At 34.2% G+C, this 22,137-nt stretch overlaps 1 protein-coding gene and 1 pseudogene across 2 annotated transcripts; both read left to right on the top strand.

Annotated features, from left to right (window-relative positions):
- Nucleotides 1–2,553: 2,553 nt before the first annotated feature.
- HORMAD1 (HORMA domain containing 1) lies at nt 2,554–21,916 on the top strand. Of its 2 annotated transcripts, XM_054580992.1 has the most exons (14): nt 2,554–2,624; nt 3,233–3,377; nt 4,967–5,030; nt 5,469–5,505; nt 7,320–7,340; nt 7,616–7,642; nt 9,299–9,366; nt 9,836–9,987; nt 12,306–12,565; nt 14,105–14,171; nt 14,250–14,326; nt 14,996–15,079; nt 17,023–17,091; nt 21,783–21,916. In XM_054580992.1, exons 1-14 carry the CDS (start codon nt 2,592–2,594, stop codon nt 21,861–21,863), a joined length of 1,185 nt encoding a protein of 394 aa, XP_054436967.1. In that variant the 5' UTR covers nt 2,554–2,591; the 3' UTR covers nt 21,864–21,916. The 2 variants fall into 2 exon arrangements, with proteins under 2 accessions (XP_054436967.1, XP_054436965.1); XM_054580990.1 differs by lacking the exons at nt 2,554–2,624; nt 3,233–3,377; nt 4,967–5,030; nt 5,469–5,505 and adding an exon at nt 6,371–6,422 and having other exon boundaries at nt 9,839–9,987.
- LOC129076829 (selenocysteine insertion sequence-binding protein 2-like) lies at nt 17,672–20,206 on the top strand (annotated as a pseudogene).
- Nucleotides 21,917–22,137: the final 221 nt, after the last annotated feature.

Here is a 22,137-nt window from a genome sequence, read left to right as displayed (position 1 = left end):
CAGCACCACCCGTTTCTCCACTCTCATCCTCAAAATATAGTCAGTGATATAGTCAGTTAACTCAGTAGCTACTGATTGCATTGAAGGAGTTCAGAACAGACCATTCCAAAATATGCTGCTCTGGAATCTTAACTATTTTGAGTTAAAGGGTGGTGCAAGAAGGACATACTGATCTTCCTTCTTTATTATTTTTTTTTTAAAGCAGGAGATGAAATTCCCATGTGAAAGGTGTCCTCCCTATACCAGAAACAAAGAGACATTCTTATCACCAAGGATGTGAAGTCAAGGCCCAGATAAATCTGCACAAACTGTTTAATTTTTATCTTACTATTCACTTCTGTATTCATTTAGCTACGCTGCCAAAGCCCTTTTGCCCAAACATATTTTCACAATTTACGACTCTTTGTCCAATCCAGTATGTAAACATTCAACTCTGCTTCTTTGGATCTTCATTTTTCTTGTGAAGACTCCCAAATACGCATAAATATGAATATTATATACGTATAATATATACACACACACATATATGTATGAACTTGCATGTATTTCTTTTGTTATTCTGCCAGTTTAAGTTGCAGCCAAAAACCCTCAGAACATAGATGAGAAATTATTCCTCCCCTACAGCATTATTCTGATTCTATGATTTGCATATGTGCTATTTACTTTTTCATATTTTGGTTTTTTCATAGTTATTAATGACTCAAAATAAATTTAACATGAAGCATCATACCATAAACTTAACATGTGGTACCAGCCCCTCTGCCAACACTGAAATTAGCTGTGATTGGGGCAAACCAATTTTATTTGAATCGGTTTTCTCATCTCTAAAACAGGGGTAATACTTGTGTCTTCCTCATGAGGTGCTTGAAAAAAAATAGTAAGATAGAAGAATATGATACTGTATGTGAAAGCCCTTTATAAACTTTAAGTGTGAAAGAAATATAAAGCAAAATAATTATTAGACCAGGGAATTTTCACTATTTTTGACTCTGAAAACAGGGTTGTAGTCTTCCTTCCTCTCCTAATTTACCTTGGAAAAATCTTTTTACATATAGTGTGACTTTTCTGACTGGTAATGTAGACATTTCAAAGTTTATGAATAATTACGATATGTTTACACTTATACAATTTATTTGGATATATAACAACCTGTAAACTAAGAAGCTTGTACTGCTAGACTATGTCCAATTACCCTTCAGCTCTGATTTTATTATTTTGTTGCTAAATGAGACATTAATTACACTCAAAAGCTATCTGCTGTTCCCAGAGATACAGGGTAGTAGAAATATCTCAGTGGAAGACTGCTAGAGCAACTGGTTTCCTGAAGACACATTAGACTGTAAGGTGGTAATACACTGTGTGATAGTAACGAAGTCAAAGTTAGAAAACAATCTGAAATTAATATGATTAATTAAATTCCGGTTGAGGACATTTTGGTCACTGCAGGAAATCTGTGCATACGGCAAAGCTTTGCACATGCTATTACCTAACCATTTCCTGAGACAGCCAGTGTCTTTCCTAGTTGACACCAGCCTCCGAGTTCTTGGGGTTCCCAGCATGCCTTGCGCTGGTCTTGGCGGGAAAGCTTACCTCGACCTGGGGTCAAAAGGCTACTGTCGCGCTTCCCTGGGCAACCGTTGAAGGAAGGCGCATGCGCATTCGGCAAAGCAAGGGCTTCGTGGTGCAGCTCTCAGTCCCTGGTGCCGGGCCCTCGGACGTTATGTAATGTATATGTTTGCGTCTTTGTTTTCTTTCTTAATTTTATTACTATTATTATTTGCTTTCAGATCTTTTTCCGTCACTTTCTGCCTACTTTTAAATTTCTTAGAGCCTTAATGGAAAAACATCTGGGGAAAAACGTATACCTAGTTAGAGGTTTTTTAAAGTAGATTAACTCCGGCGTCTGGTCCTGTCTTCGTCAGGATAAATTTAAATGTTTACAGTAAAAAGATTCTTCTGTGAACACTTCCAGTTAAATTGTCTGCTTAAAAAAAATGAAATTGGCACCTAAAAATGGAAACATCAAAATAACAAAGTTATAATTGAGAAAAAATAAGTAAAAAAAACCTAGAATATTTTTGTTTTCCTTTTATAGTTGTTCCACAGAATAGGACAATATGTTATATCCAGAGCCACGCTAAAATTTAGTGAAGAAAATTACCTCATTCTGTTATTTTGAAACAACTAATTTAAAACAAAAATTAAAAAATTATTTTGAAGGGTTTGTTTGACAGGGGCAGTTTTTCATTACCTAATATCTCTACCTGTACAATGTTGTCAGTGTTTGAATACTGTGAAGAAAAATAAAAGATTATGCTTTTTGAAAAGAGGTCTTTTAAAGAGCGTTTTCAATAACCCATTTATGTGAGACTTGCTAGTCAAATGGCTCAAAATTAGGACCTCAAAAGAGTTGCAAAATGAATGTTTTTGAAGATTTCATTTTAAGTAAAGGAATTCTCTCATTTAGTCACATATAATTCTTTCTGCCTTTACATGTAATAAACTAGAATATTAGGGATAAAAATAAGATCTGAAGTTAAAGCTTGCATTTGTATTACAAGGTTGAATTAAAGAAAATATTTCATCAGAAGATGGCCACTGCACAACTGCAGAGAACTTCCATGGTATGATGTCTTGTATTTTAATATATTTTAATTTAGCTAATTTTACTGTTTCTTGAAGTCTCAACTATTTTTATATTTGGAAGTTAGAGTCAGCTATTTGAGGGTTTAGTAGTATCAGGAAACTCCATTTTTAAGAAATATAGACTTTTGCTAAACTATTTTGAATTAATGGAGAATTCTATTGGATGTTTGATGCATTGCCTTCACTGGCTAGTTCTAGTTCAGTTTACATTGGGTATTAATGAATGCTGTTCTGTTCCATTGATGAAATTATCATTCATAGCAGTCCACTCCTAAGATAAAATTGTTATCTTTGCACAGATTATGCATTACACAGTGTTATCTATCTATATATTATGCATTTATAGACAATTAAAACCTGCAAGGGGATTTTTAACATTGTTAAGCATTTTTTACGTTTCCTTTAGGCTGCTACCCTGGAAACACACTCACATCTTAGAAGCCACACTGACTTCTTGGGGATTATTAACCACTATGGTTAGGAATTCTTGGGGAGAGTAACGTGCTTTTGCAAAACTAGGCCTATTATGGTACAGGAAGACTTTATTTTTAATAAGTCTAAATGTTTTAATTTCTCTTGAATTTAGAGTGCATTGGCATTTCCCAGTAAGATATCAACTGAACAGCAGTCTTTGCTGCTAGTGAAGAGGCTCCTAGCAGTTTCAGTATCCTGCATCACGTATTTGAGAGGAATATTTCCAGAATGTGCTTATGGAACAAGATATTTAGATGGTAATATAATGTTTATTTTAAAACTTTCTTTAAAGAACCCTAGCTGGTATGGCTCAGTGGTCACAGGTAAAAGGTTGCCAATTCAATTTCCAGTTGGGGTGCATGCCTGGGTTGCAGGTTTGACCCCCAGTTGGAGCAGGTGATAAGTAACTGATCAGTGTTTCTGTCCCTCTCTTTCTCCTGCCCCTCCTGTCTCTCTAAAAATAATAAAATATTTTTTAAAATAAAATAAAACTTTCTTTAAACATAGTTGCTTTATCTTGGCTTGCTCTAAAACTATAAATTTTGAATTGGAGATTTTGTTTCTTTAATAACAGCTTTATTAAGTTGAGATATAATGCACATACCTGACTATTTACCTATTTAAATTGCACAATTCAGTGATTTTTAGAAATTCAAAGAGAGATGCAACTATCACAACTGTCAATTTTAGAACATTTTCATCACTCCAAAAGAAACAGTATACCCATTAAGTCATTCTCACTTCCCTTGACCGCTCCAGTCCTAAAAAACTACCAGCCTGCTTTCCGTCTCTATGGATTTTTCTATTCTGGACATTTCATGTAAATGCAGTTGTACAATATGTGGCCCTTTGTGCCTGGCTTAGTTCACTCAGTATAATGTTTTCAAGGTTCACCCATGTTGTAGCATGGACTAGTAGAATATTCTTTTTTATTGCTGAGTGATAGTCCATTAAATAGTCATGACAGTTTATCCATTCATCAGTTGATGAACATTTGAGTTTTTTCCATTTTTTAGCTATTATAAATAATGTCACATTTGTGTACAAGTTTTTGCGTGAACATCTAAGTGGTTTTTACAAAATATATTCAGTACTTTTAAAAGCACTTAATCATATTTTTTCCTCTGTTTCTCAAGTATAATTTCACCTGACATTACTCTTACAATGAGGAAGTAAATAGATAAAAATATTATATTATTTAAAGCTTTGTACAGTGGTAGTGTTATGTTCTTGTGTAAAAATAATACAGCCAGTTCATACTACATTAATAATTTATTGCCCAGCACATAATATGTATGTAATATTGTGCCCAATGCTTTTTACGAACTGTGCTGGGTGATACAGAAAGCATTGTGTTATGTATGATATCTTGTTATTCACCTTATAGGACTATGAGTTAGATATTATCCTGTTTTCCAGATATGGAATCTGAGACTGAGAGATCTCAGTCCTTTTCACTGTATTACATGTTGCTTTTTGCAGGGCTCTAATCCGTTAACTTTTTAGTCTTTTACAATTACTTTACTGAGATAAGGATCCATAGCAAATATTCTAAGGCTTTTGGATAACAATGACATAAAAGCATTATGCCTATAGCTTTTAAAAATGATTTTCTGCCAATCCACATGCATCCTAATCATTGTGATGCCATTTTATAATAAAGGTAAAAAGATTGTTTTCATATAAACTTTCTTCCTTTAATTATATTAGCACTAATCATCTGGAAATGCATTGACATTAATAATATACCAATAATACACAGCTGAAGAACATAATCTTCATTTTAAATTTCTAATTGTTTACTAATCTTAAGTAGCTGTATATTTATATTAAAATTTTTGTTTAGATCTGTGTGTCAAAATTCTGAGAGAAGATAAAAATTGTCCAGGATCTACACAGTTAGTGAAGTGGTAAGTAAAAGAATACCTAACAATGGAATATCTTTTTTTATTAAACCACATTTTTTTGTACCTTGAATACCTTTCAGTGTTTAACCCAATTTTAGTCATTCCCCTCCTTTAACTCTGGATACAATTTTTGCAGGTCTTTGGACTTTTGCATTAAAATTTCCTTTTACTTTATGCTCCATAAGAGTGGGCTTCATTTTCCTGTTATTGTTTCCCACAAATACTAGCTGTTAAATATTTCATATCTTCTTTTCCATCCATATCAACATTTTATATTTCTGCCACATTGTTTGTTGTATTATTTTAAGCTGCTTAATAAGAAGGGATCTTTAATGAGAAAATTTTATATTATTTGGTCATGCAATAATGTGGAGATTTATTAAAGGAACTGTTTTCTGGAAATGCATTTAATCTAAAAATATATCCTTAATTATTTTTTAGGATGTTAGGATGCTATGATGCTTTGCAGAAAAAATATGTAAGTCAGTATCCCTGTATCCTTTTTTCCCCACAATTTATTCTACAAATGTAACATCAATTACCATATAGTAAAACATTAATTTAAACTAACTCGGAAAAGTCTGAACATTTTAATATTTTAAAGAATAATATTCAACTCATTTAAAGCTAATAGAATTAATACTTAAGATTTTGCCAATACAGTTTTGTTGTTAATACTCATTTGTATTAATAACATATTAATTTATAAAAATTTAATGAATTGTCTTTAAATTGTTTATTCATTAGTTTCACATGCCTCCTATAATCTTATTTATACTAATGTAGTATTTCTTCATGAGCATTCAAAAATAAATTTCCATGTAGTCTAAGTTACATTGTCACAAATTCTGAATTAGTGAAATTTCAATTAATAAGGTTTTACTGTAGACCATGAATGAGCCTTTTTGTATACTTAGCATATATTTATATCAACATATATAAAGAAGTTAAATAAAATTGTAAAGAAGATAAAATCTTACCCATGATCACTAACTTCTCTCATGAAGCCATTTAATATTTAATGTTAATTAAATATGGAATGCCTGCTATGTGCTTGGCACACATTCTAGGTAAGAGCTGGGTAAGCTAACAGGGGTCAACATGATAGAGTTCCTTCTGTAGGGGAAAACAGTCAGTAAAACTAGAAAGTCAGATAATTTCCAATAGTGTTAAATGCCATTAAAATTTTTAGGAAAATTATGTGGCAAATGGAAGGATGGGGTAACTTTAGATGGGGTGGTCAGAGGAGCTACTTTGGGGAGGTGACATTTAACCTGATACGTAAATGAGAATAAACCTGGCAGGCATTGATTTTAGGGGGAGAGAATATTCCTAGCACAGTGGCAAATGCAGAGTTGGAGGGGAGTTTGTAGAGTTCACAGAACAAAAAAGCTGGTATGATTGAAGTGCAATGAATAGTTGGGGAAGTGGCATGAGATAAACCTGGTGAGATAGGCAGAGTCAGAGCATTCATGCTGTGTAGGTAAGAAGTCTGGATTTTACTTCGGTGCAAATAAAAGTCATTGGAAGATTTTGAGTAGAAATGTAACATTATTTGATTTATATGTTAAAAGAAAAGTTACTTTTGCTGCCAAATAGAGAATATACTGTAGAAGAAGAACAGACTGGAATTAAGGAGAATAGCACTTTATTGCTGCAGTACTGGTTTAAAAAAAAAAAAAAAAGAGGAGGAGGAAGAAAGAAAAGAAAAGAAAGGGAAAAAAACGGGTGGCTTAGATCAGGATGGCAGAAGAGGAGGGGAAAAAAAAAATTCCAGATACATTTTAACAAGTAGAACTGATTAGGCTTGTTGGTGGATTGGTTCTGGGATATAAAAAAAGATTCAAATCAAGGATGGTTCTTAGATTTGGGCAGGTTACTTGAGTGAATGATTGCCTGGGATTCTCTTTATGTTCTCCAAAGCCTCTTCCCTTTATTAAATGAGCAGGGCCCTGAACTTTGTACTTTTTCTCCTTTCAAAATCAGCTTTCATATTGGGAAGGTTTAATGTGTTCTTTCACAATATATATTTCCTTGCAACTGGTGGTAATGCCCCTATTTCCTTAAGCAAATAACATTAATTTCATTCTTCAGTAAGTCAACTAAAAGATATTTTGGGAAATAGAAAAGGCTATCTAAGGTATATATTGCTTTATATGCATCATGTGAAGTCTGTTTCTGCAAGATTATTTCTTATTAGTCATAATTGTTGGACTAGGACAGAATTATTATGATTCATCATGAAAAAATATTTTATACAATAAAAATAAGATTTTTGTTATTGTATTTCAGCTAAGGATGGTTGTTCTAGCTGTAAGTATTTACATATTTCTAAATTGTGTGTTTTTTAAAAAGACAGTAAAGTTAGGCCTTGCTTAATTAAATAATACTAAAACCATCAATTAATTATGTCACTTTATTCAAATAACTGATCTATTCAATGGAAGAAAGTAACTAATTTTTGGAGGGAGGGGTTGTTTTGTATTTTATTTTGCTGGGTTCACATAATAGTTCAGTCTAAACAACTAATTTAGTTCACCTTGAATACTTAGCCTTGTATAACTCAGTTGTAAATTATTTTCAAATAGGTATACACCAACCCAGAAGACCCACAGGTAAGTGGAATTAAGTTAGTGAAGAAATATAATGCCTTGCCCTAACTGGTGTGGTTCAGTTGGTTGGGCATCATCCTGCAAAGCAAAAAGTTGCTGGGTATGAGAAGCAACTGATCGATGTTCCTCTCTTACACTGATGTCGCTCTCCTTTTCTTTTGCCCACCCTTCCCCTCTCTCTGAAAATAAAAAAATCTTAAAGAAAAAGAAACATAATATTTATAAAAATAACAAATTATAATATGCTTATAATGGTGTTTTAATCAATGCATTTCCATCTATATTTTCATGTCTGAACCTCATAAAGTCTTTTTTGAGGTAAGACAGTGTTTGTATTGTTATCTTTAGACAAAATATACTTACTACAAGAGAGATTATATGACTGATCCTAGGCTACAAAGCCACAGACCGTTAGAAATTACTTAAATCTCCTCACTTCATAATTCTATACAATATTCCTTTTATAGAATTATGAAAGGGGTTGAGTTTGGAAAAAAATAAGAAACTCCTCCTTAAACTTTGAATATTCATCACAGTCCAGTCACATCCACCAGTTCATCTGACAATTCAAGTAGGGGTTACAAGAAATGAAAAGAAAAACCAGAAGAAACTAAGGGGAAAAAGAATCTAATGAGTGCTTACTGGCATTGGGCTCTGTTCTTTGGGGCTTTTTGTGTGTTACCTCATTGGTTCATCACAACTTTTGTGAGGTAGCTACCATTATGGTCCCTATTTTATAGATAAGAAAACCTAGATACAAAGTTTCTTTCCTGTGTTCACAGTGGTTGAACCAGAATTTGGACCTTGGAAGTCCAGTTCATGACCTGGGTGCGTAACCATTACATCATAGCTGTTATAATACAGTGTTTCACTCAGTCATGGAGAAGATTTTTAAAAAACAACAAACTGATCCCCATCCCTATGGAGCACTGAAATGTGAAGAATGTAATAAAAGTATTAGAGCTTCAAGAGGGCTGAGAATGTGTCTTTTCATTGATATTCATGCCTTAATATATGTCCATGGTGACAAAATAGTATAGGCAAAAGTTATGAATTTGTTGATTGTTCAGAAACTATTCAGAAAAGTGTTCATTTATTTTCAGATGTTTTATAGTTGCACACTTTTTTCTTTCAATAGAAGAGAAACCTTGCTGATGAACTAATATTTATTGAATGCTTAGTGTGCCAGGAACTTTATTAAGGGCTTTGTATAAATTATCCCATTGATAAATATTCACAACCACCAATGAGATAGGCACTATTTTCAACCTCTTTCGTTAGCTGGGGAAACTGAGACTTAGAAAACCTAAATGACTTGCTTATGCACAACGTACAAAGGATTGAAGCTTTGTGCTTTGTCATTCTGCTAAAGTAAGAGATAAGCTGCCTCCCTTGCCTGCCTGCTAAGGGGTTCCTTATTTCTGATGTGTCTAACATACCTTGCAAAGAGTAAGAAAACAAAATTCTCTCAAGATTGAAGCCCCAAATCCCAAACCGTGGGAATCAACTATCGGAACTTTTAAGTTTCAACACACCAATAGGGATTAATATGGTAGAAAATTATTAGGTAAATATTAAGAGTTATGCAAAAGCAGTACATAGTTACTTGGGGGCCAGGACTGTATATTGGGTACATAACTGCAGTGTTTTCTATTTAAGACAATTTCAGAATGTTATCAATTTAAATTCAAGTACACCAAGAATGGACCTGTCATGGACTTTATAAGGTATATTCTCTTGTTTTCTTTTTGCATCACAGATTACCATTTATTCATACTAATACTATATAGCTAAATTTCATAATTAATTTTGAAATTTCTCAGATGTTCCCAACTAACCCAAGGTGTGGCTGTACCAAATATCCTTGAAGTAACTGTAAGCCAGGATTCTGTGGCTAATTATACGCTATTTTAATTGTGAAACAGCCAAAGAGTAGGAAAGCTATTGTATGCTTATTATAAATATAATTTAAATTGATGATTTGTTTCCTTTAAGCATCTTACATAAAATGCATATTAGTTTAATTTATGTAAAATTATTAGTTTATAATAATGATATAAATTTTTTATAACAGTGACATTTTATGGTACCTTTCAACTTAATGCTATAATAGAAAAAAGAAGCTCAAATAGCAAAATGTGAAGTGTATTATTAGAAGCAACATGTGTCATAAAATAATGTGTGATTCTCTTCTAGTAGAAACCAAAGCACTGAATCTAGTATCTCATCTGCTGACACCAAGAAAGCAAGTATTCTCCTCATCCGCAAGATTTATGTTCTAATGCAAAATCTGGAACCTTTACCTAATGATGTTTGTTTGACCATGAAACTTTTTTACTATGATGAAGGTATTGTTAGCAATATATCATGTTTGAGTTGCTATCTGTATGTTATGTTATTATTGAAACTATTGGTTTTCATCCCAAACGTTTTTAAGGGCATAACTTGCTATATATTTTTTGAAATTACAAAACTTGAATTTAATATTAATATTTGAAAAAGAAAGATTTGAAACAATGGGTTTTAAAATATACACAAAAGTTCCTTGGAAGGGTAGTTCAGTTGGTTGGGGTATCATCCTGTGCACCACAAGGTTGTAGATTTGATTCCTGCATGGGGCATATTCCTAGGTTGTAGGTTCAGTCCCTGGGTGCCTATGGGAGTCAACAACCCGTCAATGTTTCTCTCTTTCCCCCCCATTTCTCTTCTCTCCCCCCCTTACCCTCTCTCTAAAATCAATGAAAACAAATCCTCAGGTGAGGATTAAAAATAATAATATTAAAATAAAATATACACAGACCTCTCCAGTGATAGCAACATATGTGGGGGACTCAAAATATACAGAATTATCTTCTGCAGGGTGGGCCCCTTGTAGTACAGGCTTCCCCCACTAGGTGAGTGTTCTAGGAACCCATCTGTATCAGTGTACCAGCTGGCATTGTTGTGAGAAGCTGCACTCAGCCTCAGTAATTTTTTTTAAAGACCCTTCCAATGCATTTGCCCATTTCATGATGAGTGATTTATAAGCGAGCACACCTGCACACACTGCACTGAGTGTTCAGCTGTTTTTGATCAAAAACAACATGACCCCCATGTCGCACCCTCTCCATTCACCTCATCTCGCCCAGAATGACTCTTTTTTGTTTCCCCTGATGAAAAAAGCCCTCAAAGGGAAATGTTTTTGCTGACCTGGAAGAGATGAAACAAAAGAATGGCAGAAGCTCAAAATCAACAAATTCAAAAACTATTTTGAGCTGTGGAAAAAAGTTTCAATAGGTGTATTGCATCAAATGGAGAGTACTTTGGAGGTGATTGAAGTTTAAACATGTAAGAACAAATACGCAATTTTTTATAAATAAATTCCAGGGGTGTTTCTTGGGTCCCCCCTCGTATCAATGAGAGGTACAGTCTTACTCATAATTAAAGAAATTAAATGGTGAGATACCATTTTTCACTTACCAGGGTTTGGGGGGAAGCAGGCATTTTTATACTCTCTTGAGAAAGTGTGTATAGGTACAACATTCTTAGATGACAATTTGTCAGTATTAAAATTTTAAATGCATATTGTCTTTAGTCCAGAAATTCTTTTACAGCTACAAGAGTATCTTGGGAATATACTTACACAAATATGCAAGTTTATGTGTATAAGGATTTTCATTATAGCATTGGTTAAAATAGGAACAAAATGGAAACAACCTTGAGTCCTTCATTGGAGGATTAAGTCAATAAATTATGGTGCATCTATATAATAGGATTCTGTGGTACAAGCTATTAAAAAGAATGTGCTAATAAATTTTTACTCAGCCATAAAAAAGAAGAAAGTTTTATCCTTTGCGTCAGTATGGATGGACTTGGAGAACATTATGCTAAGTGAAATAAGCTAGTCAGAGTAAGACAAATACTGTATGATTTCACTCATATGTGGAATCTAATGAATAAACTGAACTAACAAGCAAAATAGAGACAGACTTCTAGACAGAGAGCAGTTTAGATAGACAGCTAAGGAGGGGGAATGGTAGGGAGTGGAAAGATTGAGCAAAAAGGGAAAAGGACTCATGGACATGGATAACTGGTTTGTGGAAGGGGATATAAGGGGACTAAATGGTAATGAAAAAAAACAATAAAAATAGAAAAATAAAAAATAAATATTAAAACATTAAAGCGAGGTTAATAAGAGTTAGACACAGAACAGTATGATCTCATTTGTGTTTTAAGGATATATATGCATACATATGAATATATATGAATAGTATAAATCGTATATGCATAATTTTTTCAACATCAAGCAACAACATAACAGCAACTAACATTTATTGAATACTTACTATGTCCCAGTCCTTTTCTGAGCATTTTACACACTTTAATTTACTGAATATCCACAATTACCCTATGAGGCAGGTACTGTTATTTTCCTCATTTGACAGATGAGGAAACCAAATCAAGGATGGTAATTTCCTCAAGGTTATGCAAACAGTCAAGTGAAGGAAAAAAGAAAGTGACCTTTAGGGAATAAAATAAGAACTAAGAGATAATAGAAGAGTGATTTTTAGTTTTTATTATATATCCTTTATTACTACTTGAAATTTCTCCAATCTGCCTGTATTTTTATTATAATAATATTTTCTTCAATTTCATGAACAGCACAGTTTATTCTTACTCTTTACAGTTACACCCCCAGATTACCAGCCTCCTGGTTTTAAGGATGGTGATTGTGAAGGAGTGATATTTGAAGGGGAGCCTATGTATTTAAATGTGGGAGAAGTCCCAACGCCCTTTCACACCTTTAAAGTAAAAGTGACTACTGAGAAAGAACGAATGGAAAATATTGATTCAACTATATTATTTCCAAAACAATTAAAAACACCACTTCAAAAAATTCTCATGGAAAAAGATGATCTAGAAGATGAACAGGAGCATTATGTATCTGTAAGTACATTTAATGAAACAAAGTACAGTAGTAAATGTTGGTCTCAGTGAGGACTTTCATAGCTGTTGTTAATATTTGTATAAATACTGTTTCAGAATCATAAACTCAAGTTTGGAAGGGACCTTAAAGAAAGAATAGCCATATTTTAAAGGAGAAATGATACAAATATACAACTTTCTCAAAATGTGTGATGGTTCTAAGACCCCCTAGATCTTATTGTCATTTGAGGGCACTGTATTAGATACGTTCACCAAATAAGCTGCCACTTTTATAGCTCTGGAATTTCCATATAGATGTTAGCATGCACTTTGAATATGCCCCAACCTAGTTTAAAACTTCAAAAAGCTTGCAAGCTTTTTATCTTTATGCAAACACTATTCTAAGAAATTTTAAAGTGCATCTATTTTGAATGAAGCAGGGAATGGTTCTAGAGGCTGAGCAACTCACCACCTCCCCTCCCCTCATAGCAGACTCTGATGAAACTCCGTAGTCTCTGGAGTTTGAAAACCATTGACCTACTCCAATCCCCTAATTAAATGCTGGAACTCTTTTTACAACTCCCCTACTAGCTCTGCTTGAATTTCTTCAGGGCTTGGAGAGTCACTGTCCTGAAGCACTCTGGAGTTCCTAGAAGGAAGAAAAAGTGTCTTATTGTTGTCCTCCTGTACCTAGCACTTAGATTTATGGATGTGCATTCTCATCACTGGTTGAATGATTGGGTGAATATAAGAACAAAGAAGCTTTTGTTGTTGCTGTCTCACTCCCAGGAAATCTTTCATCATTAACATGATTGTTCTTTGATCTCGTCTTTGTAGTTTTCTCTTATTTGATTTTATTCTAAATTATGACCACAATACTTTCATAGAGAGACTGACTATTCTTATTTAGGCTCTGTGGCCACATCCTTACAAATGGAAAATTTCATTTCCAACCAATAATCAAAGAAGAAATCTTTTTCCTAAAACCTAAATTAAAGTCTTGCTTTATAAACAAATATGTCTGGAATTTATGTAATCTTTAAAATATTTAAAGTTCTTTGACGTATGTCACAAAGGGAATAATAATTATAAAGTAGACATTAAATCTGTTATTTCTACCATGACTAATCTTATCCTGAACTAATGCCCTGAAGAGTTTTGGAGCATATTCAGGGTGTATGCTAACATCTGTGTGGAAATTTCAGAACTTTCCAAGTGGCAGCTTGTTGTGTGAACATGTTTAATTCAGTGCCCTGAAACAACAGTAAGATCTAAGGGTTCTTGGAACCATCATATATTTTGAAAAAATTGTATATTTTTATCATTTGTCCTTAAAGCAACCCAGCAAAATAAAGTAGTATTTTATATTTTATCAGGATAAGTAAGTTGCCTTGTTATAGTAATTATAGGATCATGTTCTTTCTAGCAAGTATAGTGTAGTTGTAGTTTTATGTTATATTTAACCTTCAAAGAAAAAAAATTTGCTGATCAATACATCTACCAAGTTGTTTTAGTTTCTTTTTGAAATGTATCCATTTTTTTCTTCATGTAATTATGTAGGATGATTTTGACATTGAAATGAAAATGGAAGAGCAGAAAAAAAACCCTGGATCTTCTGAACTTGGAGGTATAAAGTTAATGAAAATGTAGATTTACTCACTTCCAATTCAATTTTATACCACTTTAACTTTTTTGTTTTTTACAGAACCAAGTTTAGCTTGTGAAGAAGATGAAATTATGAGATCTAAAGAAAGTCAAGATCTTTCAGTTTCTCATTCGCAGGTATAAACTTGATAGTTCCATCTCACTTCTAATTTTTTTTCAAGACTGTTGCTTATATGCTTACTTAGTTTTTACTCAGATTTCTTTATTCTAGGCTTCTTAGAAGAAAATTATGTATTAAGAATGCTCATTAATAAAATCTGGAAATTATATGTTGAAAGTTTTAAGTGTATTATTGGTGGATTTAGTAATAAATCTAAATACTGTGCATAGAATCTCAATATTTCAGAGCTAAAAAGAATCTTAAGCAATTACCATCCACCACACTTTGTATTTACAAATAGAGTATATAATACATTTTTGTTGCATTAGAGCAGAACATCCTTCATTTTGTTTTCCATTTACAGTAAAATCTAAATTTAGATTTTATCTAAATCTAACATTTAGATAAAATGAACTTGAAAATGGTACTGATGCATGTTCCCCTTTGCACAGCCCCTTCTCCAATGGGAGTGGGCTAAAGTTTTTCTCTTCTAAAAGAATAGTCCCTCGTGATGATCATTTGGGACTTTCTCAGCTTAGTGAATGTTCAGTTGTGTATGATGTCAGTTTCATTATTGGTTTCATTATCTCAATAAACAAGACCATAAATTTAATGTGATTGAATTTTTAAACCCCATTATTGTGATAGAAGAACCTTTTATTATGTTTTGTGTAATTATTTTCTAGGTTGAGCAGTTAGTCAGTAAAACATCTAAACTTGATATGTCTGAAAGCAAAACAAGAAGTGGAAAAATCTTTCAGAATAAAATGGTAAGTGTCTCTTTACATTGGTTTTCCATTCTAACCTTATAATTTCCCCATATATGAGTTTATTTTGCTTATGAACACTTCATTTATTGGGCCAATATTTAGTAAGCACCTATTATGTGTCAGGTACTTTACTAGGTACTGGAAATATAAATAACACATAGTTCCTGTTCTTAGCTAAAAGTTTAGTAGTTGGAGGTCAAAAGCAGTGATATAGGGCTATTATAGCAGTCTGAATAGACTATATAGAGGCACAGAGGAAAGTGTGGTTAATTTCATTGAAGGTACTTTAGAGAGGGACATCCAGGAAAGGCTTTAAGAAGTGACACCATTATCTAGACTCCCAGGGAAATGCCAAAATATTCCCATGTTCTATCTTATAAATGGATTATCTTGTTAATAAGACATTAAAATGAACATTTTGTACATATAGTCCATAAAACGAATCTCATGTTATTAAGCAAAAAAGCAAACACTGCTTTATTTTAGTTTTTGGTATGAATTGTACTAAATAGAAGTCTGTATTTTATTTTAGAGCTCTAAGTTATTCTCAAAGGTTCAGTGGTAAAGAAAAAGCATTCTGTAAAATATGCAAAATGTTATATCCAAAAATAGGAAACAAACAGCATACTCAAATAAAGAGTGGGATGGTAGAGCATTTCTTCTCAACTCCTGATTCAGAGACATCATATTGGTAGCTTTAAATTGGACACAATGGAGAGTATTTACAGCATTGATATCAGTAAATGCTTCAACTTAGGATTTGTTTCTCCCAGAGAACCAGTTGTTAAAAATTTTCCAATGCATCACTGATTATAGTGCCATTTTAGGTATCCTTTCCCCACCCCTATATTCTCAGTGGGAAGTTAGAACTGGAAGAAAACAGCTTTCAAAATAGTATACTAATGAAAGCAAGAGATAAAAGAATTTCAAAAAACAGTATTTCTAGCAGCAAAATGTTCTTCCCAGGCAGCTTCTATTTAGGATGAATATCTGTTTTTATGATCTGTAGAGAAAAGCCAGCATTTCTCTACATTAGGCAAAATTTCCTTGTAATGTAACATTAGGATGCTTCGGGAACATAAATTCGCTTTTCTACCAAACTACTTCTGATTTGGAGAAGTGAATTATGACTGAATTATGGTTAGGAAAAAGGAAGAAATGAAAATATTTAATAGTATATATACTAAGGAATTTATCATTGGAGAATACATTTCAAATATCACAAAATTAGTATGTCATTTTAGAGAATAGTAGTATAATAGCTACTACTATTCAATATGATATTCAATATTCATTTTAATATTAATATTTATAATATTATAAAATATTCATTTTAATATTGAATATTGAATATTGAATATTATTCAATATTCATTTTAAAAACTGAATACATGTTATTACTCACAATATCGAAAAGGTGGAGAAAACCTAAATGTTTATCAACAGATGAATGGATAAACAAAAGTACATGCAGGAGAATATTATGCAGCTATAAAAAGGAATGAAGTGTCAGTACATGCTACAACTTGGATGAACCTTGAAAACATTACGCTAAGTGAAAGAAGTCAGTCACAAAAATCCACATATTATATAATTCCATTCACATGGAAGTCCAGAGTAGGGGTGTCTCTAGAGACAGAAAGTTGAAGGGCTGGTGGGAGGGTCGGGGAATAGAAGATTGATAATTATAAGGGTTTAGGGTTTCTTTTTAGAGTAAGGAAAATGTTCTAAAATTGACTGCAGTGGTGGTTGCATAGCTCTGTGAATATACTTTAAAATCATCGAATTTTACACTTTTAAATAGGTGAATTGCATGGTATCTGAATTACATCTCAGTAAAGCTGTTTTTTAAAAAAACTTCATATAGTTACTTATGGTTAAAAATCAAGTGTTGGTTGTTCTTTGAGAAATAACCAATTAGTAATTACTCTGTCTTTTTGGAGGTTAATGGAAATCAACGAGTAAAATCTAAAGAAAATCGGAAGAGAAGTCAGCTTGAATCTGGGAAAACAGTAAGTCTTATGATAATATATAAATTGAATAAAATGTCAAATATCAGAATATCATTATTATGGATTAAATTTAAGATGATAAATATAATATGCCTTGATATACCTCAGAGCTCTAATATCCAAATCTATTAAAACGATATGTGGTTCTTAAAAGGGTGATTTTAAAGTAAGATTCACTATGTTGGTTTATTAATTTTTTCCATGTAAAAATTTAATGTCCAGTTCCATGAATGATTTGAAGTAGTGGGAGGAATTTATAAAATAAATAAAAATCAGTGTAAGGAAAATATGAATAGAATGAAAAAATGAGAGTATAAGAATATTCAAGCCATTTTACTTATTTTAGAGCTAAAATTGGGCCACAAACTTGATCTGAGCTTTCTAGAGATCAAAACTAAAATAGGAGTACTCTCCACCTGTCTGTCCAGCCAGCTGACAGGGTGGCGGCTGGCCTCGAGGCAGGGCCACGTCTGAGCCGTGGGCCATAGCTTCAGAGGGGTTGCAGGAGCCCACAGGTTAGAGCATCAGTTGTCAGCGATTTCAAATGGTTTGTCCCCAAAATTGCTGGGCTCAGTGTGGCATGGTTTGAGTCTTCAGAGGCACACATGTTCCCTAGCTGTGCAGCTATGCACTATCCTTGTGTTTAAGAACTACCAGTGCCTTGGCAGAAACTCTATCCTGAAGATACGGCCTTTGGAGCTTCAACATTTCCATATCAGTATTTATCTTCTGAGATGGCTCTTCAGCTGTACACCTATTCTTCTTACACCCTGGAGTCTACACAAAATGTTTGCCCAGTGCCTGGCTCCCGGTATAATTATAATGAACCCAGTTGTTACCAAGGTTTTCAGAGGGTGAAGCCACGGTATGAGCACATGTGCCCATTCCCATAAGACATGAAAACTCTATTTAAGAAAAAAATGTGTAATGAGCAAAAAATTGACAATAAGAAGTCTGATAGAAATATATCATCTGATATAAAATCAGTAAAAGGCCACATCATACATCCATTCATGCTGACGCTAATTTGAAATCAGATGGTTATCATAGATGAACAGACAGAAAATCCAGAATTATCAAAAAATGTGAACATGCCTCCAAACCTGAGTTTGAATTTACCAGGTTGGATTTTCCTAAACTGCAAGTTACAGTGAACAATGAGATACTACAGACACCAAAATAACCCAAGTGTAGGCCTTTATGCTCTGCCTCTACGAATACTTCTCTTGTGAGAGAAGCGGTGAAACCTGCTCCAGTGTTTGCAAAGGGTGAAATAGAGGTGAAAAATAATAACCTAACTGACTCTGTAACTGATAATGCTGCTACCAGTCCCTCTTTGTGTACGAGAGAGTTATCCTGGATACCAGTGGGTTATGTTGTCTGTTGGGCCTTACCTACAGAGCCATCACCAGCCCCTAGAAATGTTACTTCCATCATAAACTTCCATGATGGTTTTTTTCATTAGCAGATCCTAAAAATGGTAGCATATCATCTTCTCAAGTTTTATCTTCACATCCTCCCTACAACAGAGAGAAACCCATTGTCCATTCAAATAAAAAGTCCAAAGCATCACAAGGTGGTGATCCTGAGCAAAATGAAGCCTCAAGGAAGAATCAGAAAAAGAACAGTCTAAATAAAATATAAAGTCCTGACAGTTCAAGACCACAAAGGATCGAAGATGCTGAGGAGTTCCCCAAACTGGCATTTGCATTTGAAAGAAAAGACAGAGACAGAGTAGAGTCATCAAAATTTCAATCTAAATAGCAGCCACAGAATAATTTTAAAAGCAGTGGAAAGAAGAGCCAGATTCCAGTACAGTTGGATTTGGGGGTAATGCTGACATCACTGGAAAAGAAGCAGCACTCCCAGAGTGCAAAGCGGTCCTCCACACCAGCAGTGTTTTCAGTTGGGGAAGCTCCTGCTCTCTCTAAAGAGGCCACGTCAGGGAAGAAGGGCCACCACATCAGCCAGGTGAAGACGAAGACCCCACACAACCCCTTGGACTCCAGTGCTCTTCTGATGAAGAAGGGGAATCAGAGGGAGGTCCCTAGGGCCAAGAAGCCAACCCCATTGAAGAAGATTATTTTGAAAGAATGGAAGGAGAGAAAGCAGCAGTGTCTTCGAGAAAACACGGTGAGCCCATTAGGTGATGCACAAGTTGTAGAGAATGATGGTGATGACCTGGCTCTTGAGCAGACTCCAGGGGGAGCACAGGCATTAGTGTGCTCCACTCCTGCTGTAGAGAGCAAGTCAAAAGAGCTGCTGGAAGCTGAGATCCATAAGGAGGCAGTGAAGTACTGCTACCTGGCCTATAAAGATGGCAGCTACCCCAAGATCCACAGCCAGAGATTCAGGGATTACTGCAGCCAGGCACTCAGTAAGAGGTTGATGCCTGTGTTATGGATCTGCTGAAAGAGCTGATTCGTTTCCAAGACTATATGTACCAGAAAGATCCTGTCAAGGCCAAGACCAAACTCCAGCTTGTGCTGGGGCCAAGGGAGGCACTCAAATACCTGAGGCTCAGAAAGTTGAAGTGTGTCGTCATCTTCCCCAGCTGTGAGAAGATACAGTTGAAAGGTGGGTTGGACGACACCCTGCACACCATCATTGATTATACCTGTGAACAGAATATTTCCTTTTGTGTTTGCTATCAAGTGCAAAGCTCTGGGGAGCAGTTTGAACAAAGACCATGCTGTCAGTGTGGTGGGGATCTTCAGTTACAATGGGACCCAGAACCAGTTCCACAAGATGGTTGAGCTGACAATGGTGGCGAGAGAAGCGCACAAGACCATGCTGGAGAATGTGTGGTGGGAGCTGGCAGGAGAGCAGGGTCCCAGGCCCTTGGGAAAGATGCTCCCCTTTCCCCACTGCTCTCAACACAGAAGAGCCACAACACATTGAAATCTGGAGAAAATATCTGGAAGTGTTACAGTGTTCCCTGGAGCTAGAAGAATTGCTGGAGGCTTCAACCTCTCAGATGATGAAATTGAATTTATAAAAAGAGTTCTTTTGTGTGTTTGTGTATTTGGGGTAAGGAGGGGAAGGTCTGAACAACTTTGTGGTTCTTTTTTCTTCATTGGCCTAATGTGTTTGAAATGCTGTTTAATTGGGATTTCAGCAGGATGCAGAGCACAGGAATCAGCCTTTGTGGCATCCAAAATGGCAAGTGCCATGAATGGGCACTGGGGCATGCTGATGGAAACTTTTCCTCAAAGCCCTTTGAGCATAATGTGAATCTCGAAAACACTGGAAAACGTGGTACTCCGAGTCTTCTGCTGCTGAGGAAAGGTTCTGTTCATTGCAGAAGAACTGAACCAAGTTAATATGTGGTAAACAGGAACAATGTGGCTGATGTTCTCTAAGTCGTGGTGACTCAGTCTGGCCCTGTAGAGAGCCAGTGTTAGAGCAGAAGGGCAGGAAGTGCCCCTTCTCAGAGCATGGCCTTTCAGCGGGAAGATTTGAGGATACTTGGAGAGTCTCAGAAGAAAAATCAGTTTTCCAACCTGTGACTTTTGACAAGAATTATTTCTTTTAGTCTTTATTGTTTCTTTGAAAAGTTCCAAATTTGTTTTGATCTACAAATCTTTCTTTCGTAAATGAACATATTCTGAATGTGGTTTCTGTCTCAGAGGCCAGGAGGCAATAAGTTTATGCCCCTATTTTTCTGTAACTAAGAGTGCTTATTTATTTTGAATAAAGAGTGACTATTTAATTTAAACTAGAAACCATTAAGTTACCAAATTCACACATGTTCCTTAAAAATAAAGCATTTCCTCCTAGGACGTTAGGAGAAAAAAATCTTTTCTGATCTAAATCCTGTAACTGTTGTTTTTATTTGCAACCTTATTTTACAAAATGAGACAATGTATTTATCATTTCTGAGATAAACATATATACTTTTTCACCTAGGATTTTTAGTATTATTAGTAGGTTAAAATTAAACCATTGAAAACTCAGAACTGTTTTTAAAAATCAAAAGTTAAAGGGGTAATCACAAAAACATAATTGGTTAATACTATTATCAATTTACATATCTTAAGAAGGGAATGGAATGATCTGACATTTACTAATATATTAGATTCTTTAATTTTTCCCAATGTATTAAGCCTTGATTTTTTTTCTGCAAAATCATAATTCAGTCTGTATCCTTAGTAAGCTTTTTTCCATATGAATCAAAGATCAATAACTCAGGGAATCTTACTGGGAATTTTCCTAGTTCGTCCTCCCATTCTTTCAAAAGTGCATTGAATGTCAACTATATATTAGGTACTGCTTGCTAAGTATCAGGGATACCAAAACAAAACATGGTTTAAATCTTACATTATGCCAAGATATAATGTTTTTCTGTTTGCAGCTCATTTTATATCTTTTGTACCCTCTAATCCCTCCAAAATATTTTACTATTTTGAGGGCATAATGTTAACTATCTATCTACTCCAACAACCCTAATGAAGACTGTATACTTTGCAAGTATATATTTTCAGCAGCCATCAGAAGATTTAAATATGTCAATAATAAAATTTACCCTACTTCTAAAGAACCCAGGTAACCTATCTTAATAGGATATAGGTATGCTAGTTATAATATTTTAAAAAGAAGAAGAAAGAAACCTCAGAGACATGAAAATACCTAAAATTAAAGACATTTAAACTGGAAAATACCTATTCTTATTCGCTGTTTTCTTTTGACAGGTTCTTCATCACTTTGATTCTGCTAGTCAAGAGTCAGTGCCAAAAAGAAGAAAGTTTAGTGAACCAAAAGAACATATATGAATATTATTTTTCTCCTGCATGTTTGCAAAGTTCACCTCAACATTTAAAGAACACTATATTACTATTTTAAGGTGTGTTTACCCTACTTCTGAAATTTTATATGTAGTTTTAAGCAGCTAGTACACTAAAATGAATATCATATTGTGATCTTTATTCTTATCTAAGACAAATCCCAGAGAACTTTTGAATAAAACTGAAAGTACCAGTGTCATAATAAGTCTGTTCATTATCTACTTAAGACTGATCTAGCTTCCGTTTTGGTGGATACTTCCTT

The sequence above is a fragment of the Pteronotus mesoamericanus genome, unplaced genomic scaffold, assembly GCF_021234165.1.
Source record: "Pteronotus mesoamericanus isolate MK-2021 breed Mesoamerican mustached bat unplaced genomic scaffold, CSHL_Meso_final contig_647, whole genome shotgun sequence".
Classification (NCBI taxonomy): domain Eukaryota; kingdom Metazoa; phylum Chordata; class Mammalia; order Chiroptera; family Mormoopidae; genus Pteronotus; species Pteronotus mesoamericanus.
Note: the sequence above shows the minus strand (reverse complement) of the source record. Positions and strands in the feature narration are given on the sequence as shown.

Excerpts from the sequence above, each read along its gene's own strand:
- HORMAD1 (XM_054580992.1), top strand. The coding sequence starts at position 2,592 with ATGGCCACTGCACAACTGCAGAGAACTTCCATG. Across the intron at positions 12,566-14,104 it reads AACAGGAGCATTATGTATCT|GATGATTTTGACATTGAAAT; the intron begins GTAAGTACATTT and ends GTAATTATGTAG. Across the intron at positions 14,172-14,249 it reads TGGATCTTCTGAACTTGGAG|AACCAAGTTTAGCTTGTGAA; the intron begins GTATAAAGTTAA and ends TGTTTTTTACAG.